Source organism: Neolamprologus multifasciatus, chromosome 5 (genome assembly GCF_963576455.1).
Source record: "Neolamprologus multifasciatus chromosome 5, fNeoMul1.2, whole genome shotgun sequence".
NCBI classification, from domain to species: Eukaryota; Metazoa; Chordata; class Actinopteri; order Cichliformes; family Cichlidae; genus Neolamprologus; species Neolamprologus multifasciatus.
Window position 1 is genome coordinate 37134808 of NC_140443.1, and position 20000 is coordinate 37154807.

The 20000-nt window shown below is 45.9% G+C and overlaps 1 protein-coding gene across 23 annotated transcripts in view; it reads right to left on the bottom strand.

Moving 5' to 3' along the window:
• The window catches only part of nfasca (neurofascin homolog (chicken) a), a 132163-nt gene that overhangs the window by 46286 nt on the left and 65877 nt on the right, over positions 1-20000 (bottom strand). For 19 of the 23 annotated variants that reach the window (XR_014874019.1, XR_014874020.1, XM_085159074.1 and 16 more), the window contains 10 exons: positions 16157-16174; positions 15203-15308; positions 11102-11298; positions 10792-10914; positions 8490-8660; positions 7516-7563; positions 2108-2219; positions 1807-1991; positions 1601-1732; positions 1285-1428 (listed from right to left, as the gene is read on the bottom strand). Coding sequence is in view for 21 of the 23 variants with exons in the window: in XM_085159074.1 (XP_085015200.1) it covers positions 1285-1428; positions 1601-1732; positions 1807-1991; positions 2108-2219; positions 7516-7563; positions 8490-8660; positions 10792-10914; positions 11102-11298; positions 15203-15308; positions 16157-16174 (1236 nt within the window). In the remaining 2 variants the exon portion in view is untranslated. The remainder of the gene's footprint in view (positions 1-1284; positions 1429-1600; positions 1733-1806; positions 1992-2107; positions 2220-7515; positions 7564-8489; positions 8661-10791; positions 10915-11101; positions 11299-15202; positions 15309-16156; positions 16175-20000) is intronic. The other 4 variants (XM_085159080.1, XM_085159092.1, XM_085159076.1 and 1 more) reach the window with 3 other exon arrangements.

A 20000-nucleotide genomic window follows, 5' to 3' on the forward strand; every position in this document is an offset into this window, starting at 1 on the left:
CCTGGGCAGAAGATCAGAGAGATGTAACTGATCCTGTTGTTTTTGTTATCTTTAGACAAAATGTCAGTGATTTCATGTCGTCCTCAGAACCACAATACGTCATTAATCCCTAAGGCACATACGGGCTACAGCAGGCTGGTTGATGCAGGCACACCAACCCTGCAAACCATACATACACTGCACAAACATCACACAGGTCAGAGCGGTAGGCTGACAATAACACATGTATTACTTTGTAATACATCTTTTAATTATGCAATCTCTCATGACTCATTCTTCTTGCTATGTCAAGATAAGAAGTGCAGGAGGAAATGGGCTCGTGAGGAGTCATTAGGAGCAACATTTAAACCTCCTCAATAATATGTATGAGTATATTTCACCTTTTTCTAAGATGCAAATAAAAGTACCAGCTACTGACTGTCAGTGGTACTTTATGATGAATGAGAACATCCAGTCGAGGTGCAGACTATGACTCCAAACCAGATAAAGGTGAAGAGTAACACTGTGTGCTGGCAAACTAAACTAAGGACTCGATCAACAGGAGTCACCACATGTCTAGGTAACTTCTAAGGTTACATGTTAAATCTGGTGACACAGCAATGATTACATCATTATGGGGCGATCGTGGCTCAAGAGTTGGGAGTTCGTCTTGTAATCGGAAGGTTGCCGGTTCGAGCCCCGGCTCGGACAGTCTCGATCGTTGTGTCCTTGGGCAAGACACTTCACCACTGGTGGTGGTCAGATGGCCCGGCAGTGTCCGGCAGCCTCGCCTCTGTCAGTGCGCCCCAGGGTGGCTGTGGCTACAATGTAGCTGCCATCACCAGTGTGTGAATGTGTGGATGGCTGTAGTGTAAAGCACTGTGGGGTCCTTAGGGACTGGAAAAGAGCTTTACAAATACAGGCCATTTACCATTATAAATAGTAGTAACAAGCAACACAACACAGGTGTTTTTTCCAAACACTAATTTGAAGATTAACCAACGAACCTCAAGTTAAAGTTATTTTGGAGGTTAAATTAATGCCTCTGAAAACCAGTGATTCCAGTAATGAATGACAGTGTGTGCGTGCGTGGTGGTGAAAAGTGGTGATTAAAATCTATAAAGAACAAAACAAACTAGTCCAGACTTTGACCTGGCAGTGTAACCACTGTGGTCACGTCTGGATAAGCTTTAAAAAGGTTTTTAAAACCAGTCCTGAAGCCAGTGAGCTACAGCACACTCTGCATGTGCAGAGCTAACAGGCTCACTGCTGTTTCCCTTTGGAAATCAAGCTTCTGTGTCTCACCAAGAACGTTGACAAAGGCGTTGGCTAACAAATAGCCATGCTCGTTGGAGGCGTTGCACTGGTACACGGCGCTGCTTCCAATCTGCACAGAGTGAAACATGATGGTGTCTCCATGGACCTGCCTGTTTGGGTTGGTGGGAGAGCCTGCAGTCAGGCGGAGGAGGGTTCAGACAGGAAGACAAAGAAAAGACTGTTGGTAACTGTCGTATATACTCATGTTTATGCAGCATTTTCAGTGAGTTCATTACAATTGTGCTCCAGTTTATTCATCACAAACAAGGCTGATGTTCTGTAACAATAATAAAAAGAACCGTACTCTCTATAGGCTGCCCGTTGACGAGCCACTCAATGCGAGGTTTAGGGTTGCCATTGGCCCGGCATACCAGGCGTCCATTCTCTTCTGGGGCGAGCACCTGGTCTGATGGCTTGTGTAACCAGTAAGGAGCCGCTGTTGGGCACAAGGCCAACATGTTAGCACCAGTTACACATTCAAGAAACACCGAGCCAGTACAGCCTACTCACCTTTAACTTGAACAAAGATGGAGTGGCGTATGGTGCCTAAATGATTGTTGGCCATGCACACATACTCGCCAGCGTCCTCCTCTGACACACTAACGATCTTCAGGGTCTTGTTGAAGTTCTCAAACTTGACCTTCTGCCCCGGCAGCTCCCCACCTTTCTTAAACCACTTGATGATGGGTGTTGGACTGGAGGAGAAAGCAACGGGAGGAAAGACAAGACCTCAACATTCAGGTTCATGTGCCACTATTCACTTTTCAAACAAGTATAAATCTTATCATTACGCAGTACGTGTGTGACTCACAGGCCAGCAGCGATACACTCCAGCAGCAGCTGCTCATCTCGCAGCACCATTTTGGAGCTCTCGCTTCCTGATGGTGAGAGGAAGGTCGGCGTGGACTCTGCTACCCTACGGTCTGCAGATGTGACACGAGGACGGATTAATGCGCACAAACAAAACATTAATTTGTCTTTGCAGCATGACTCACTTTCTCCATTACACAGCCTCTGTTTTTGAATCAACCAGGACTGTTATTGTGCATCCTGGCAGGTTCTGTGCAGTCACTGAGGTCACCTGTAAACAGGTCCAACACTCTCTGGCTTATTTTGAAATAAACAAAATAATCTGATTAAGAAAAAAACTGTTTGTTTAAGTTAACCAAGGGAACACGGATGGCAAAAGCTTAGATCAAACTTAGCCACACGTTATTTTTGTTTGTGGCCTTTTATTCACACTTTGATCTCAGAGTGTTTTTGGCTTCACGTGAAACTGCACATGATGGCATTGGATATTATGTTAGCACCTTTGGAGCAAAAATAAATAATCATCCCACATATAATGTATGAAACATTTTTACCTTTCATGTATTTTTCTCCTCTAAATCATTGAGGTAATCAGTTTAGACTAACAAGCTTTGATCCAATCCAGCTGTAGAATCCAGGCTTATGTGAAACTAATTTGGCTGCAGCCACTTTGCGATGCAGATCTATGACGGATTAAAGTGTGAGTGTCTACAAAGGAGCTGCTGAGAATGAGACGAATCCAGACCCATCGCTGAGCTGATGGAGGTGGCAGGACCAGCCTCAGACTGAGTGCATGTTTAGTCACTGCTGCTATAACACAAGCATAGCAAACCTCACTCTCAGCCAGCAGTGTGATACTCAATATTCATCATGTGATTGAAGTCTGTTGCTCCATCCCTCGGGGACATATCCTATCTTCCCAAATCCTGTTCTTTCACAGTCTGCATAATGAATACAGAGATTCTCTGTGTACATTCTTGAATTAAGGGTAGTTTGTGTGTTACTCCATGTTTATGTGTGATCCTTTAATAATGACTCTGCTGCCAGCACACACACGTTAGGTTTCAACCGGTGTCCCAGACAGTACTGTGCAGTCAAACATCTTCTATATTCCATAACTCGATATTCATAATTGTTTACAAAAATGTCGATAACACATGGTCAAATACTACACACACTTTGGAGTTTAAATGTCATGTCATTCATATTTATCAACCAGAAAAATAAAGGATCATGTTCCTCCATCTCACACACATTACGACTATCTGCCCAAAAAGGATGGCACCCTTTGGGAGTCCAGCTGTGTGAACGCACCACTGTCTGTCTCCCTCTCTTCCTCTTATAATAACACAGCTGTGTGCAGCTGGTCATTCCCTTCCTGCTACTTAAGGCTGTAGAAATCCCTCCCTCGATGCTCATTGTACTTACTGTGGCTTCCACATGTACCACGTTTTGCCTACACTGGACAAATTTGGATGTCCTCTTAGTCCAAGTTAACAGGACATCCATGGATAATTCAGGAAATCCACCTGAACTTTCATCTGAGTGAATTATCTGCCCGTCCCTCTGCCAACTCCATTCAGAAAATACTTCTTTGTATTACTGATATTACGTGTTTTTCTTCTGTACCTGTTAAACTTTTACTTCAGTGTCCTGCATTTGGCTGCAGGAGTTGTTATGACTTTGGTCTGCAGTCTATGTTTCCTCCAGGAGAAGCTGTTGTCTTACAAATCGGTTCAGAGGGTCCACATTTGTCTTCCATCCTGACCGAACATCACGATTGGCTCTCGCTGCCTCCCAGCAACCATACAGTTGTGTTATTGACATCCTTACCTGGTGCCCGATCTCTGCCCCTAAGCCCCATCATAACAGTCTCACCAAATCAGAACACGAGCTAATGGAAAAATACACCCACCGTTCATTAGCTGCTGACATCATCCCACCCTCGTCCTAGTCCCTGGGAGCTGGATTTCTTGCATTAACTTTAGAGGTTTGAACTGTTAAAAACAAACAACCTTTACATCTGTTATCTTCTCCCTTTAAACATCTACGATTGCGACGAGTGGAAGACCACCTTCTATACTCACCTGGGGCATCTACCCTGTCACACCACTTGGACTTACCAATGCTCTGGTTGTCTTCCAGGCGTTGGTAAATAATGTGCTTAGGAACTTCCTTAATTGCTTCATCTTTGTCTACTTGGATGATATTCTCATGTTTTCAAACCACTATAGTCATGTTTACTACAAGTATGACTTCCTCCAAACCATCAACGTGTCTTTTAGACCCCATTCCTACAAAACTGCTCAAAGAAGTCCTGCCATTAATTAATTCTTCGATCTTAAATATGATCAGCCTATCTCTAATAATCGGCTATGTACCACAGGCCTTCAAGCTGGCTGTAGTTAAACCTTTACTCAAAAAGCATCTCTAGACCCAGCAGTCTTAGCTAATTATAGGCCAATCTCCAACCTTCCTTTCATATCAAACATCCTTGAAAGAGTAGTTGTCAAACAGCTAACAGATCATCTGCAGAGGAATGGTTTATTTGAAGAGTTTCAGTCAGGTTTCAGAGTTCATCACAGCACAGAAACAGCTTTATTGAAGGTTACAAATGATCTTCTTATGGCCTCTGACAGTGGACTCATCTCTGTGCTTGTCCTGCTAGACCTCAGTGCAGCGTTCGATACTGTCGACCATAATATCCTATTAGAGCGATTAGAACATGCTGTAGGTATTACAGGTATTGCACTGCAGTGGTTTGTATCATATCTATCTAATAGACTCCAGTTTGTGCATGTAAATGGAGAGTCCTCTTCACACACTGAGGTTAATTATGGAGTTCCACAGGGTTCAGTGCTAGGACCAATTCTGTTTACATTATACATGCTTCCCCTAGGCAGCATCATTAGAAGACATAGCATACATTTACACTGCTATGCAGATGACACCCAGCTCTATCTGTCCATGAAGCCAGATAACACACACCAATTAGTTTAACTGCAGGAATGTCTGAAAGACATAAAGACCTGGATGGCCGCTAACTTTCTGCTTCTTAATTCAGATCAAACTGAGGTCATTGTACTCGGCGCTGAAAAGCTTAGAAATATGGTATCTAACCAGATTCTTACTCTGGATGGCATTACCTTGGCCTCCAGTAACACTGTGAGGAACCTTGGAGTCATTTTTGACCAGGATATGTCCTTCAACGCACATATTAAACAAATATGTAAGACTGCGTTCTTCCATTTGTGCAACATCTCTAAAGTTAGAAATATCCTGTCTCAGAGTGACGCTGAAAAACTAGTTCATGCATTTATTACTTCCAGGCTGGACGACTGTAATTCATTATTATCAGGAAGTCCTAAAAACTCCCTGAAAAGCCTTCAGTTAATCCAAAATGCTGCAGCAAGAGTCCTGACAGGGACTAGAAAGAGAAAGCAGATTTCTCCTGTTTTGGCTTCCTGTTAAATCCAGAATTCAAAATCCTGCTCCTCACATACAAGGTGTTAAATAATCAGGCCCCATCTTATCTTAATGACCTTGTAGTACCATATCACCCTATTAGAGCACTTCGCTCTCGCTCTGCAGGCCTACTTGTTGTTCCTAGAGTATTTAAAAGTAGAATGGGAGGCAGAGCCTTCAGTTTTTAGGCCCCTCTTCTGTGGAACCAGCTTCCAGTTTGGATTCAGGAGACAGACACTATCTCTACTTTTAAGATTAGGCTTCAAACTTTCCTTTTTGCTAAAGCATATAGTTAGGGCTGGACCAGGTGACCCTGAATCCTCCCTTAGTTATGCTGCAATAGACGTAGGCTGCCGGGGATTCCCATGATGCACTGGGTGTTTCTTCTTCACTCACTATGTGTTAACAGACCTCTCTGCATTGAATCATATCTGTTATTAACCTCTGTCTCTCTTCTACAGCATGTCTTTATCCTGTCTTCCTTCTCTCACCCCAACCGGTCCCAGCAGATGGCCCCGCCCCTCCCTGAGCCTGTTTCTGCTGGAGGTTTCTTCCTGTTCACAACTCAGAAGCAGCTGTGGCATTTTGGGGGAATTTATCGATGGTTCATCAGGAGGTTCAGTAAGGTTGTCTTACCACTCGCCAGTCTAAACTCACCTAAAGTCCTGATAGAACAGCCTGCCCACCACACCTTTGACTTTTTAAAGGAATTCTGCAGCCTTACTTCATTTCTGGTTTCCATGCTTAGACAGAGTCAAAGGGCCAAACCGGGAGCTGTGTGGTACCGAACAGTCGGCCCACCTGAAGCTCACAACTAATGGAACTCAAAGATCTCCACAGCCACAGGTCTTTCTCAAAGCATTCCTCAGTTTCCAGCTCCAATGTTCCCATCTCAGGAGTGTGAGTTTTCAGTCTATTGGTCATTACCTCCATTGATGTTTCTGGTTAAGGAGAGTATCCCATGTACCATTACTAAGAACACACTGCCACCATATTCCAGCACCTATCTACTCTCCAGGTGAGAAAGTCTTTCAAAAGTGATTAATTACAAACTTAGCTTAAAAACTGTCTCTTGTTTACATTAGTGGATTTGAAACTTAGGCAATCAGCAACCCGTCCATCTAAAGCCACCCAAACACTGGGCTGCCACTGGCCAATCAAAGCACTCCATTCTCAAATTTCAGACACAGTCATTGTCAAGTACTGAAGAAATGCATACATTGTTAACCAGGCTCAATGTGCAGCAGTGTATTTTACAAGCAGCTTCCCCCTCCACATCACTAAATGCATCATATCTATTTTTGACTAAATGAGTGGCAAACTGCAAGGAACACAGGAGGTGGGCACAAAGTCAGACACAGGAATGTGATGGAAGATCTGCTCACTGAGCCTCTATTGCCACCTTCTATTTCTATGGTACATACTACTGAAATGTTAGAAGCATTGTCATGTGCAAGCTGCTACACATTTTGCTCTATACTGCCACATCAGGGTTTGGCCTTCCTCTCAGTCATACAACCCTCTGTGTTTCTGATCCATGTGGGTCTTCGTAGTCACCAAAGTCTTTAAGCTTCATATTACTCTTACAGTCTTACACTGATTACAACAAACAACTAAAATCTAGCTCAAAATCTATATCCTAGATTTTGGCATTCAGCACTATGGGATAATAGGTGTTATTTGCTTTAGCTATAGGTAGTTAGGTTGTAGCTTGTTATTGTCTTTACATCATTATTAAAATAGTTAAAAAACAGCCAACATTAAGAGAAACACAATAAAGCAACCCAAACGTATCATTCAGTATGAAACTAACCCACTTCTACACATGTAAAGAGCAGTTAGGAGGTTAGACTGAGCTTCAGTGAGTCAGAAGGTTAGCACCAGGTTACACCCTTAGGAGGTGAACAGGAAACCGAGCTGTCCTGATAGGAAGAGGAAACTCACCACCGTGGGGCTCAGAGGCATTGTAAGATGTGTCATTGTATGGCTCCTCTAGAAGCAAGAGGCACACACAGTGGCACATCAATCTGCATAAAAACACTTTCACACAACCTGACAACAATGTTCAATGTAACAATGTTCAGTGTAACAATGTTCAGTGTAACAATGTTCAATGTAACAATGTTCAACATAACAATGTTCAGTGTAACAATGTTCAATGTAACAATGTTCAGTGTAACAATGTTCATTGTAACAATGTTCAGTGTAACAATGTTCAGTGTAACAATGTTCAATGTAACAATGTTCAGTGTAACAATGTTCAATGTAACAATGTTCAGTGTAACAATGTTCAGTGTAACAATGTTCAATGTAACAATGTTCAATGTAACAATGTTCAGTGTAACAATGTTCAATGTAACAATGTTCAGTGTAACAATGTTCAATGTAACAATGTTCAGTGTAACAATGTTCAATGTAACAATGTTCAATGTAACAATGTTCATTGTAACAATGTTCAGTGTAACAATGTTCAATGTAACAATGTTCATTGTAACAATGTTCAATGTAACAATGTTCAGTGTAACAATGTTCAATGTAACAATGTTCAGTGTAACAATGTTCAATGTAACAATGTTCAAACAAACTGTTGGAAGAACGATCCAACATTTCACAATCTGGTCTTTCAGAGGCAGCATTAGGAAATCATCACAAAGGTTATGGTTTCGTGCATGTCATGTCATAACATCCTCTCTAGATAGATAGATGGGGTCTTACTCTACTTGGGTTGAAGTAGTGTATGTGTTCAAAACAGACAAAGCAGATAAGAGTTTAGCAGGAAACAGCAGCTCTAACAACACAACAGCAATAATCACTTTGGCAACTGACTGCTTCAGGATCTAACTCGTAATTAGTTTGTGTGTGTGTGTGTGCGTGTGTGTGTGTGTGTGTGTGTGTGTGTGTGTGTGTTGCATACTTACTGGTCTGAACTTTGAGTTTGTATGGGTTCTTCTCCTGGATGGTGTGTGTGAACAGAAAGCGAGCTTTGCAGCTGTAGTCTGTGTTTGCATCTTGGGCCAAAACATTGGAGAAGTAGAGGTCTCCATTAAGACCCATGGACACTCGTTTATCCTGAGGGATTGGACTCATATCTCAAGGTCACAAGAACAGACAGAAATGAAGAATAAGAGAGAAGGAATGAAACCACATCGACAAGTTTAGGATTTCAAATATCAGCTGCAAGTTCAATAACGTTCGATGCTAGATTGGATCTGGGCAGCTCAGCGTGTAACTGAAAAGATGTAAAACGGGTTTTTGGCTGTATAGTGGTCCTTCCAGGTCATTAAACAGACATGTCTTTATTTTTAAATCTGGTTGAGTCAAAGTTCCTTGCTTCCATTTTTTAATACCTATGCAAGATTTCCTCTTGCAGTGAAAGAATGCAAAGAGGGGCCATGTCATCCGAGCAGCTGGGACCAATAAAGCAAATACAGACCACTTCTATATTTGCCACAAGTATGTCTATGTTTGATCTAGAGGTCGACTACATTTCTCAACTAGACTGAGTGCAACAGATGGTTATCCAACATTTTGATGTCTTTTAAACTTCCAATTCAGTTAAAACACAATGATGTCACTCCTTAAAAGCGTCCTGACATGTGACAAAGTTATCTTTCCAACAATTTTTTGTTAGGTCCAATATTTGCACCCAATATTTTCGTTGTTGCGTGGACTCTGCTTGGCATTATATGCTTTGTTGTGTCATCCATATATAGCTGCTTGAAGTATTACCATGACACATAAGTGATCTCTGGAAAAGCCAAAATGTCAACCTACAAACACAGAAGTAACAATCTCTTCAGGGCTACTGGAGACAGTTTGCTGCTTCTATTTTCACATATAACTCAAATCAACATCAGCTGAAGCAAAATTGGTATGGCCCAGATCTGCCCCACACAACGTGCTTACACATGGCCCACATAGTGCAAAGAACGACGGCCCTTTGGTGGCCCAGACCTGGTTTGCCAGAGGTGGCCCACACACGAGCCAGCACATGGCCAGCTGCAGACACACTGCTGGTCCTGTGCTGGCCCAGAACAGTTTCAGCTCTGGGCCCAGATGTCAGCCTAATGTGTGCCTTAATCAAGCCATGTAATAACAACATGTGCCGGAACATAATAGTGCAAAAGTAACATGACGAATCTCTGTTCAGACAGTGAACGGACTGATTGTTACATAGCACTTCTACTCTCCTGGATTACTCAAAGCGCTCTATACAACATGCCACACAGCCTTTCTATAAACTGAGTGCTTCCTCATTACATTTATACACTTTTACACATTTATGCAGACTGGAGGAGCCAGGGATCAAACCACTAACCGTCCGATCACTAGATGACCTGCTCTACCTCCTGAGCTACAGCCACCCGGTGGTAAACGTGAGTAAACCCTCACTAGGTTTTGGATAAAGTGTACACTCACAGTCAGAAGTGCCAGCTTGATGCTGGTCTGGGCCAGAGCTGTTTTCTATGAGCCTGGGCCACATACACCAAACCACAATCGGGCCAGACCTGTCTGCTCTGTGGGATGCTGATGTGTTATTCTACAGTCACTACACACCAGTACACCCACACAGATGTCAAGGCGAAGCATCCCCCATTGTAAGTGTGCGATGGGTGACATAACCCCTCTGACTGTTAACACAGAGCCCCAGGACCAATCAGCAGCCAGCAATCCTAATGATGCATCGGTGTGTCTGCCGCTCTGGCTTCCTGTTGTTTGTTTATGACTGTGTTTGTGTCACAAGCTTTATGGTGAACAGGTCAGTTCAGGTTAACAGCCATTTACAGCAATGTCAGTTTTCAAGCAGGACAAATGTCCCGTCGATATTTCAGTTTCAGTTTTACATAGAGAATTATAGACTGGACTGAATAAAAATTGGTATTGTTCAACTAAATAGCTTCTTGCCTCTGGCTGTAAAACAGCTCATGAGGCCTGCTCTGTCAGCTAACAGTGGCATGAACTTGTGCAGACGCAGCCTAAGGACCAGCGCAGCACGAGGCGCCGGGAATCACAAAAAACATCACTTTATTAAAATGCATCTCATACATCAAGGACTGAAGAACTTTAACAAAGCAATCAGGTTATCCCTAAGAATGAATGACTGATAGCTGAAGCCAGTCTGGGTTCTGATTCCTACAAGTGTCTCTCTAACAGCGAGGAAACAGATACCACATGCTACAAAAAAGAAGTGGGTTTAGTGATTTGGAGTTTGAAACTCACTGCTGTCCATCCAGAAGGTGAACGGAGGAGGCAGACCTGGTGGGGGGTTGCAAGGTAGAACCAGTGCGGAGCCTTCAGTCACAGATACTGGCTCCAGCACCTCCTTGGGCCACAGAGGAGCCTCTGCAGGATTGGGGGAAAGATGAACAACAGCATTCAGCTATTAGTTGAAAATATAAGAAATACAATTAGCACTGAGCTGTTGGTGCAGATCTGTCATCCATCCATGCATCCACTTATTACTCCACAGTTTCAAGGGGTGTGTTCTGCATATCACAGATGAATGAATGAGTGTGTTCTGTGATCTTACTGGAGACCCGGAGCAGGATTTTGTTGGACAGAGACACTCCGAAGTCATTGGCGGCAAAACACTGGTATTCTCCCTCGTAGTCCTCCGGCCGACCGCCGCTGCGGAAGCCGATCTCCAGGGTTCCCGAGCGTTTTCGCATCGTCACCCTGGGATCTTTCCCAATATTGAAAAACTTCCCATTTCTTCGCCATGAAAACCTAAGATTCAGTTGAAGAAATCAAAGAATTATATCTCTTATAACCGTGTTTTCCAAGAGCAGACGGTATCTATGTGTAACCACACTGAGGCAGGAAACACCGGGCAAAATATAACCACAAATAAACAGCAGCTCTCCCAATAATAAAAGGAACAAAATCAAACTCAAATTAGATTTTTGTTTGTGTTTTACGTTATTTATACGTTTGTCTTTCTCTGAACGTGTCTGATTGTTTAGACGTATGTTTTGCTTTTTCATTTGAGCTGAAACTTCAGTGGAGACGACATGATGATGATGATGATGATGATGATGAATGCCTGTATTTGTCGCTGCAGTGCTACACGCACATGTTCACATGCTTCATGTCGATGCTAAATGTTGCACTTTGCTTCACTTGTCTGTCTGTTTTGTAGTGTGTTTGTAAAAAAGTTTCACCACACCATTGCAAGCTAAGGTTTTCTTCTCTTCTCAGACTGGAAGTCCAAATGAAATCCCCGTACGTCACATTTGTAGAAATAAGTGATGTTAAGAACAAAATCTTTTCCTTTCAGAAAAGGTAAATTACAATATCATTTCTGTGAGTGCACGGCTGTTTATATAAAACACATCAGACACTAAGGACACACTAACACTGTGATAATGATCATTGTTTAACAAGCAGCTTGTTACCAGGTGACATAAGGTCCTGCTGATCACTGCACTCGACTAACTGCTCAGAAGAAACCAGTATGTGACATGTACACTGGGACCACCTGTATAAAAGCTGATGTTTGGCAGTTTTCTGGTACGCTAAAAAGGAAAGACCACAGAAATAATCTTAGTGCTGCCCAACATGGACACAACACAATTTCCAGAACAAATAAAAGTCCCTCATTCAACAGTGAGAGTGATCGTGCACAAATGGAAAGCCTCCCAGGATATACATACCAGCCAAGGTCACCCTGAGGTCACACAACGCTCAGAGAAACTGCAAGAACTGCAGAGGCTACATCTTAGTACGTTCAAAGTTCCTCACAGTACAGTTTGATGAAGACTAACCAAGCATGGCTTTTTTGGAAAATCTACCAGGAGGAAGCATCTTTATCTTTAACATGTCGTTCTGTTTCCTTCTGTTTTAGTATCTGATTCAGTCCTAATAAACAAAACCCTACAATTGAAAGAGGATGATTTCACATGACATGTGTGTGTGTGAATAAGTGAACAATCCTTTTTGGTGAAGGATCCATGTCCACCTTGTGCATTACTGAAGCAGAGGAGACAGCATGTGCACATGGCGTAGTGGCTCTGAGCGGCTGTTTGTGAGGTTGTGTATCTGTGTGAACACAAACATCTTCCTGTCTGCAGTGAAACAATGAACCACTGTTCTGAGCTGCCCACACACCCAGTGATGTAAGCAGTGGTGTCTGTGTTTAGGCCTGAGTTTGACTCACAGAGGTGAGGTGGTGTCAGCTGTTCCTTTATCCCCGTGTGTGAGAACAATATGAGAAAGAGGCATCAAAGGCTCCAGAGCAACAGACAGAGAAAGGTATACAACACTGTAAATGTGACAGCTCATTTGTGTACGAGCCTCGGTGCTGAGCAGAGCTCAGAGTTGTAAATATTTCTAAAACTATGGATGGCTTCATTGATCCAAACGTCTGTATCTTGTGGTTCCCATAATTTACTCCAATGTTCTCTTCTGGCTTTTCCTTCACCCAAACTTTTTAAGACTTCTGAGGTTCTTTCAGCCCTGCTGTGGAGACGGCCCAGCAGCAGCTGCACTTTTAAAAGGTTAAAGGAGGAATCAGTCGGTGCTGGTGAAACGTCCTACAGTTGTTCTACACATGCCATTACTGTGTTGTATGCAGGCTGCAGAGGTTGATGAGGTCAGCTGGTCTCTGGATGAGACTATAAGCCCTCGATGTCTCCTCTGACCAACCTCGTCACCTGGAACCTGAGAAGGTTCCTTATCTGTGGTTCCCTCATCACAGACGTCAACTGGTCTCAGGTGGTGCAGTCCGGTGCTCGGCCTGTAGATGGCCTTTGAGTAGGGAGGACTGCCACAGTCTGCCGATGGACTGTGTATGTTTTTAACTCTCTGAACCCAGGAAAGGCGGAGGTCTTGTACAACCCTTTGGGTGGTGCTTGGAGCCTCTCCACTCCCTTGTCAGCCTCATCAGCTGCAGTATACATGAACCAGCTCTGCAGCCCAGTCTCTGCTAGATTATTATACTCACCTCTACAACCTGCCTGCTTACCCTTCAACAGCATCTTCCCTCGTGGGGAAAAATCACCTGGACTAACTTATGTCTGACCTGTGCAGTTCCCACACTGTTTCCTCCCTGCTGCAACATACAACGTGCACATGTGTCCATATAAAAGCCTTTTGTCCATAACTGTTCCCTGTGGCCCTTGTTTTGCTCCTGAGTCACCGCTTCAGCTGGACCAAAGAATAACCAGTATTAAAGTAGCAGGAGTAAAATGAATGCTTACATAGAATATTGTTCTGTGACAGTAAAGACGGTAGGGATGCACCGATACCGATACCGGTATCTGGTATCGGTATCGGTGCATCCCTAAAAGACGGTAAAGGTAAAACATTTGTCATTCGTAAGTTTGCTCACTGAGAAATGAACAAGCTCTAAGTTTTATGGTAGTGCAATTTTAATGGAGAGAGACAGAATATCAACCAACGATCCAGAAAAGCACATTACAGAAAGGTTATATATTTCACTGAGTGAAACAAGTATCGATCCCCTACAAACCAGCCAGAATTCTGGTTCCCACAGACGGACTCAGTGGCACAGAGACTGTAATCAGTCAATTACAAAAACTCCTCATCTCATTATACGTATAAAGCACACCTGTCCACAGAAGCATTTTCCTCCATCCCAACCTCTCCATCACCATGGGCAAGGACGAAGAGCTGTCAAAGCATGTCATGTAGACCCACATAAGACTGGAATGGACAAGATCATCAGCAAGAAGCTGGTGACACAGCGGCAGCTGTTGGTGCAATGATTCACAAATATATCGTGTAATTCATGGTAATGGCGGCCTAGCCAGTCTCCAGAGCTCCAACCTATAGAAAGTCTATGGTCGTTATGGTTTTGAGGTCTGACAGCCTAAACTTGGCCAAAACTGGACTCAAGCAAAATGAAATGATCCCAGAGCAGCTGATAAGAATGAAGGTGTTGCAATGGCCCAGTCAAGATCCATCAAAGTGGAACAGTGAGGCTGTCGACACGGCCGGGACATAAATGCCTACACAGCTGTGACGACACCACGGCAACAGGAAGATGTGCCAGAATCCATAATGATGTGAGAATCTGATTACATGGAAGTTATATACAAAACCCAACACGTTCTCACTCCCAAAGCGTAACATTTTACGCTAGGTGACAAATCGTCAACATATTACGTTTTCGGCTACCCACCACGTTCCTAAATGACGACCTATGAGAAATATGAGAACCGTGTGGACTCAATCTACACATGTTCACTCTTTTTCTTCAAATCGCTTAGAAACACGCTATTTAACATCATTAAAGTCCTGGTTATGCTCAGGAAAAAGGTTATGGTTAGGGCTAGGGATAAGGTTAGGTTTAGGGCTGGAATACAGGGCTGGAACGTCTATTCCCGCGGGAGCGTCATTGCACTGGATTTCGGCCATAACCCGCCGCGTACCATAAGAACACTGAAGGTCTCCTTTCGCGTTCCTCAGGAACGCCGCGGGACGTGACAAAACGTCGGCATGTTACGCCTCGGGAGTGAGAACGGGGTGACAAAACCTCAATGTTCTTCACACAATCATCTGCATTTTGTCTTAAATGTACCAACAAGTAACTCCACTGTGTCATTCTCTGTTCTTTATGGATGCTTTGTTTTGACCATGACTCATGTTGGGCGTGTGTGTGTGAGCTTACGTTGGCACGGGGTTGCCCTTGGCCTCGCACTCAATGATGATGTTATCTCTGGGGTCCACAATGTAGTTCTTTACTGACTGTTTCATGATAGTTGGGGGCTGCTTCACTGGGAGAGAGAAAGACACCACCGAATCACATCCACTGGAGAAAACACAGCATTATATTTGTAAAGATGTTTAAGATGTTGCACACTTTCTATTATCACTGTGCTTTAGCAATAATGCAAAGAGACAAACAGTCACTTGTAGCCCATAAATCAACGTCTGATGAAAACTCTAGCACATTTACACTAGACTTGAGTTCAGTATGGAAATGTTATGTGAGGGGCTCCACAAGGACAACCTGGGACTAGTTAGAGCATTGTTTATCAGAAACTGTTCAATAAATTCCCTTTTTCAAAGTTTGAGAGATTTTTGCTGAGATGGAAATAAAAGAAAGTTGAGATGTCCTCGATTGCGTTTGTGCTTGGCTCACTTTTTCACATGCTGCATCACAAATGTGCTACAAAGTCAGGTCATTAGCATGTTTCATGTCAGAAAGACCCAGACTGTAATATAGAAGCACATGCGAACAGTGCAGCCTCCTAATATGGACTCTATTCAGAGGACGTTGCAGGAGTGACATTGAAGGATGTTTGTAATGCACGTGCTCACTTTGGCACACTAAGTGCATACTGTTGCTTTCACTTGCAGCTGCTTGGTCAGGTTTAGACTGTGTATGAGGTTAAATATGTTTATTGTATTCTTGAGTTTAAACTTTGCATTCAAATCTGGTCTTAAGTGAGGACTCATGACGGTGTTGATGGAGTCACAGCGCTGCTTTAATATTACAGTTTGGACCTTTTTAACAAATGCCGCTGGCTTTGTTAAAACAACCCTATATGACCCTGTGAGTGAAGGACAACAGGTTTGCTCTGTGCTGAACGTGGGGACACAAACGTGTTGGAACACTTACAGTCTTGCTGGATCTTTGCTGTTAGTCCAAAGTAACGCCAAGGAGACACAGAATAAGATGCACAAGTTGTGATTGTTAATCATATTAGAGACAAATACACATTAATATTGTGTTACAGCTGTTATCATACACAGCTCAGTGGTTCCCGACTGGCCCACTAAGCTCATTTTAAGTGGGTCAACAACAATATTTAACAGTGGTAAAAATGCATGAAGTACTCCATGCAGCTCCTCCGTGAATCGCAACCTTATCGTGGTGGAGGGGTTTGTGTGCCCCAGGGATCCCAGGGGCTATGTTGTCTGGGGGCTTTTGCCCCCTGGTAGGGTCTCCCATGGCAAATTGGTCCTGGGTGAGGGACCAGACAAAGAGCGATTCAGAAGACCCCTATGAAAAAAACACCGAGGGAACAGTTTACCCTGCCCGGGATAGGGTTACCGGGGCCCCGCCCTGGAGCCAGGCCCGGGGAGGGTGCCCGAGGGCGAGCGTCTGGTGGCCGGGCCTTAGTCCATGGGGCCCGGCCGGGCACAGCCCGAAGAGGAGACATGGGCCCATCCTCCCGCAGGCCCACCACCCGCAGAAGGCGCCATAGGGGTCGTGTGCATTGTGTGCCGGGTGGCGGCCAGGAGCGGAGGCCCTGGCAGACTGACCCCCGGCTGCCAAGACTGGCAATAGGGACATGGAATGTCACCTCTCTGGTGGGGAAGGAGCCTGAGTTAGTGCGTGAGGTTGAGAGGTACCGGCTAGATATAGTCGCGCTCACCTCTACGCATGGCTTGGGCTCTGGAACCAGTCTCCTGGAGAGGGGCTGGACTCTGTCTCAGTCTGGAGTTGCCCCTGGTGAGAGGCGGCGGGCTGGGGTGGGTATTCTAATATCCCCTCGGCTTGCTGCCAGTACGTTGGGGTTTTTTCCCGGTGGACGAGAGGGTTTGTTCCCTGTGCCTTAGGGTTGGGGAACGGGTCCTGACTGTCATCTGCGCTTATGCGCCGAGTGGCAGTTCGGAGTACCCAGCCTTCTTAGAGTCCCTGGGGGGGGGTGCTGGAAGGTGCTCCACCTGGAGACTCTGTTGTCCTGCTGGGAGACTTCAATGCTCACGTGGGTAACGACAGCGAGACCTGGAGGGGCGTGATTGGGAGGAACGGCCTCCCTGATCTGAACCCGAGCAGTGCTTTGTTATTGGACTTCTGTGCTAATCACAGTTTGGCCATAACGAACACCTTGTTCGAACATAAGAGTGTCCATAAGTGCACGTGGCACCAGGACGCTCTAGGCCGTAGGTCGATGATCGATTTTGTAATCGTATCACCAGACTTGCGACCATATGTTCTGGACACTCGGGTAAAGAGAGGGGCTGAGCTGTCAACTGATCACCACCTGGTGGTGAGTTGGATCAGGTGGCGGGGGAGGACGCTGGACAGACCTGGTGCACCTAAACGCGTAGTGAGGGTGTGCTGGGAACGACTAGCAGAGGCCCCAGTCTGCGAGATCTTCAACGCACACCTCCGGCAGAGCTTCAACAGCATTCCGAGGGAGGCAGGGGACATTGAGTCCGAATGGACCATGTTCAGGGCCTCCATTGCCGAAGCTGCTGCATTGAGCTGCGGCCGCAAGGTGGTTGGTGCCTGCCGTGGTGGTAATCCCCGAACCAAATGGTGGACACCAGAGGTGAAGGGAGCCACCAGGCTGAAGAAGGAGTCCTATCGGGCTTGGTTAGCCTGTGGGACTCCGGAGGCAGCCGACAGGTATCGACAGGCCAAGCGGAATGCGGCTCGGGCAGTGGCTGAAGCAAAAACTCGGGTGTGGGAGGAGTTCGGAGAGGCCATGGAAAAAGACTTTCGGACTGCCTCGAAGAGGTTCTGGCAAACCGTCAGGCGACTCAGGAGGGGAAAGCGGTGCTCTACCTGCACTGTGTATAGTGCTGGCGGAGCGCTGCTGACGTCGACTGAGAAAATTGTCAGGCGGTGGAAGGAATACTTCGAGGACCTCCTTAATCCCACTGACGCGTCTTCCGAGGAGGAAGCAGAGTCTGGGGATGAGGGGAATGATCCGCCAATTTCCGGGGGCGAGGTCACTGAGGCAGTTAAACAACTCCTTGGTGGCAGAGCCCCTGGTGTTGATGAGGTCTGCCCCGAGTTCCTGAAGGCTCTGGACGTTGTAGGGCTGTCTTGGTTGACGGCAGTACCCGTGGACTGGCAGACCGGGGTGGTGGTCCCCATCTTTAAGAAGGGGGACCGGAGGGTGTGTTCCAACTACAGGGGGATCACACTCCTCAGCCTCCCCGGGAAAGTCTATGCCAGGGTGCTGGAAAGGAGAGTTCGTCCGCTAGTCGAACCTCGGATACAGGAGGAACAATGCGGTTTTCGTCCTGGTCGCGGAACACTGGACCAGCTCTTCATCCTCTCGAGGATACTTGAGGGTGCATGGGAGTTTGCCCAACCAGTCTACATGTGTTTTGTGGACTTGGAGAAGGCATTCGACCGTGTCCCTCGGGGTGTCCTGTGGGAGGTGCTGCAGGAGTGTGGGGTGTCTGGCCCATTGCTACGGGCCATTCAATCCCTATACAACCGTTGCAAGAGCTTGGTTCGCATTGCCGGCAATAAGTCGGACTCGTTCCCGGTGGGTGATGGGCTCCGCCAGGGCTGCCCTTTGTCACCGGTTCTGTTCATAATTTTTATGGACAGGATTTCTAGGCGCAGCCAAGTGGCGGAGGGCTTTTGCTTTGGTGGCCTCAGAATCTCATCTCTGATCTTTGCGGATGATGTGGTTCTGTTGGCTTCATCGGGTGAGGGCCTCCAGCTCGCACTGGAGCGGTTCGCAGCCGAGTGTGAAGCAGCGGGAATGAGGATCAGCACCTCCAAATCTGAGGCCATGGTTCTCAGCTGGAAAAGGGTGGAGTGCCCACTCCGGGTCGGGATAAGTTCCTGCCCCAAGTGGAGGAGTTCAAATATCTCGGGGTCTTGTTTGCGAGTGATGGGAGAAGGGAGCCGGAGATCGACAGACGGATTGGGGCTGCAGCTGCAGTAATGCGGACGCTGCACTGGTCCGTCGTGGTGAAGAGGGAGCTGAGTGTAAAAGCGAAGCTCTCAATTTACCGGTCAATCTACGTCCCTACCCTCACCTATGGCCACGAGCTGTGGGTAGTGACCGAAAGGACGAGATCGCGGATACAAGCGGCGGAAATGGGCTTCCTCCGCAGGGTGGCTGGCCTCTCCCTTAGAGATAGGGTGAGAAGTTCGGCCATCCGGGAGGGGCTCAGAGTAGAGCCGCTGCTGCTCCACATCGAAAGGAGCCAGCTGAGGTGGTTCGGGCATCTGACAAGGATGCCCCCTGGGCGCCTCGTGGGTGAGGTGTTCCAGGCATGTCCCACCGGGAGGAGGCCCCGGGTCAGACCCAGGACACGCTGGAGAGATTATATCTCTCGGCTGGCCTGGGAACGCCTTGGTGTTCCCCCGGACGAGCTGGAGGAGGTGGCTGGGGAGAGGGAGGTCTGGGCCTCTTTGCTTAGGCTGCTGCCCCCGCGACCCGGCCCCGGATAAAGCGGATGAAGATGGATGGATGGATGGATGGTACTCCATGCAGGTGTGACTGTCTACAACCAGCTCTGCCAAGTGTCACTGTAGCTTTGCTATGTTGAGCAGAGCCAATCATTTCAAGGATCATGTGGGTACGTTTATCTGTAGCATGGAAGCAGGTGTTCTCAGTAAAGGGCCTCAGGTAGCAGACATGGCTGGGTTAGATCATTTTGAGAAAGGACTGCTTTGGTTTCCTGGAGACAATCAAGTACAAGCTTATCAAATAAGTGCACCAAAATTGCACCAAAAATCATATACTTTCACCAACAGGTGG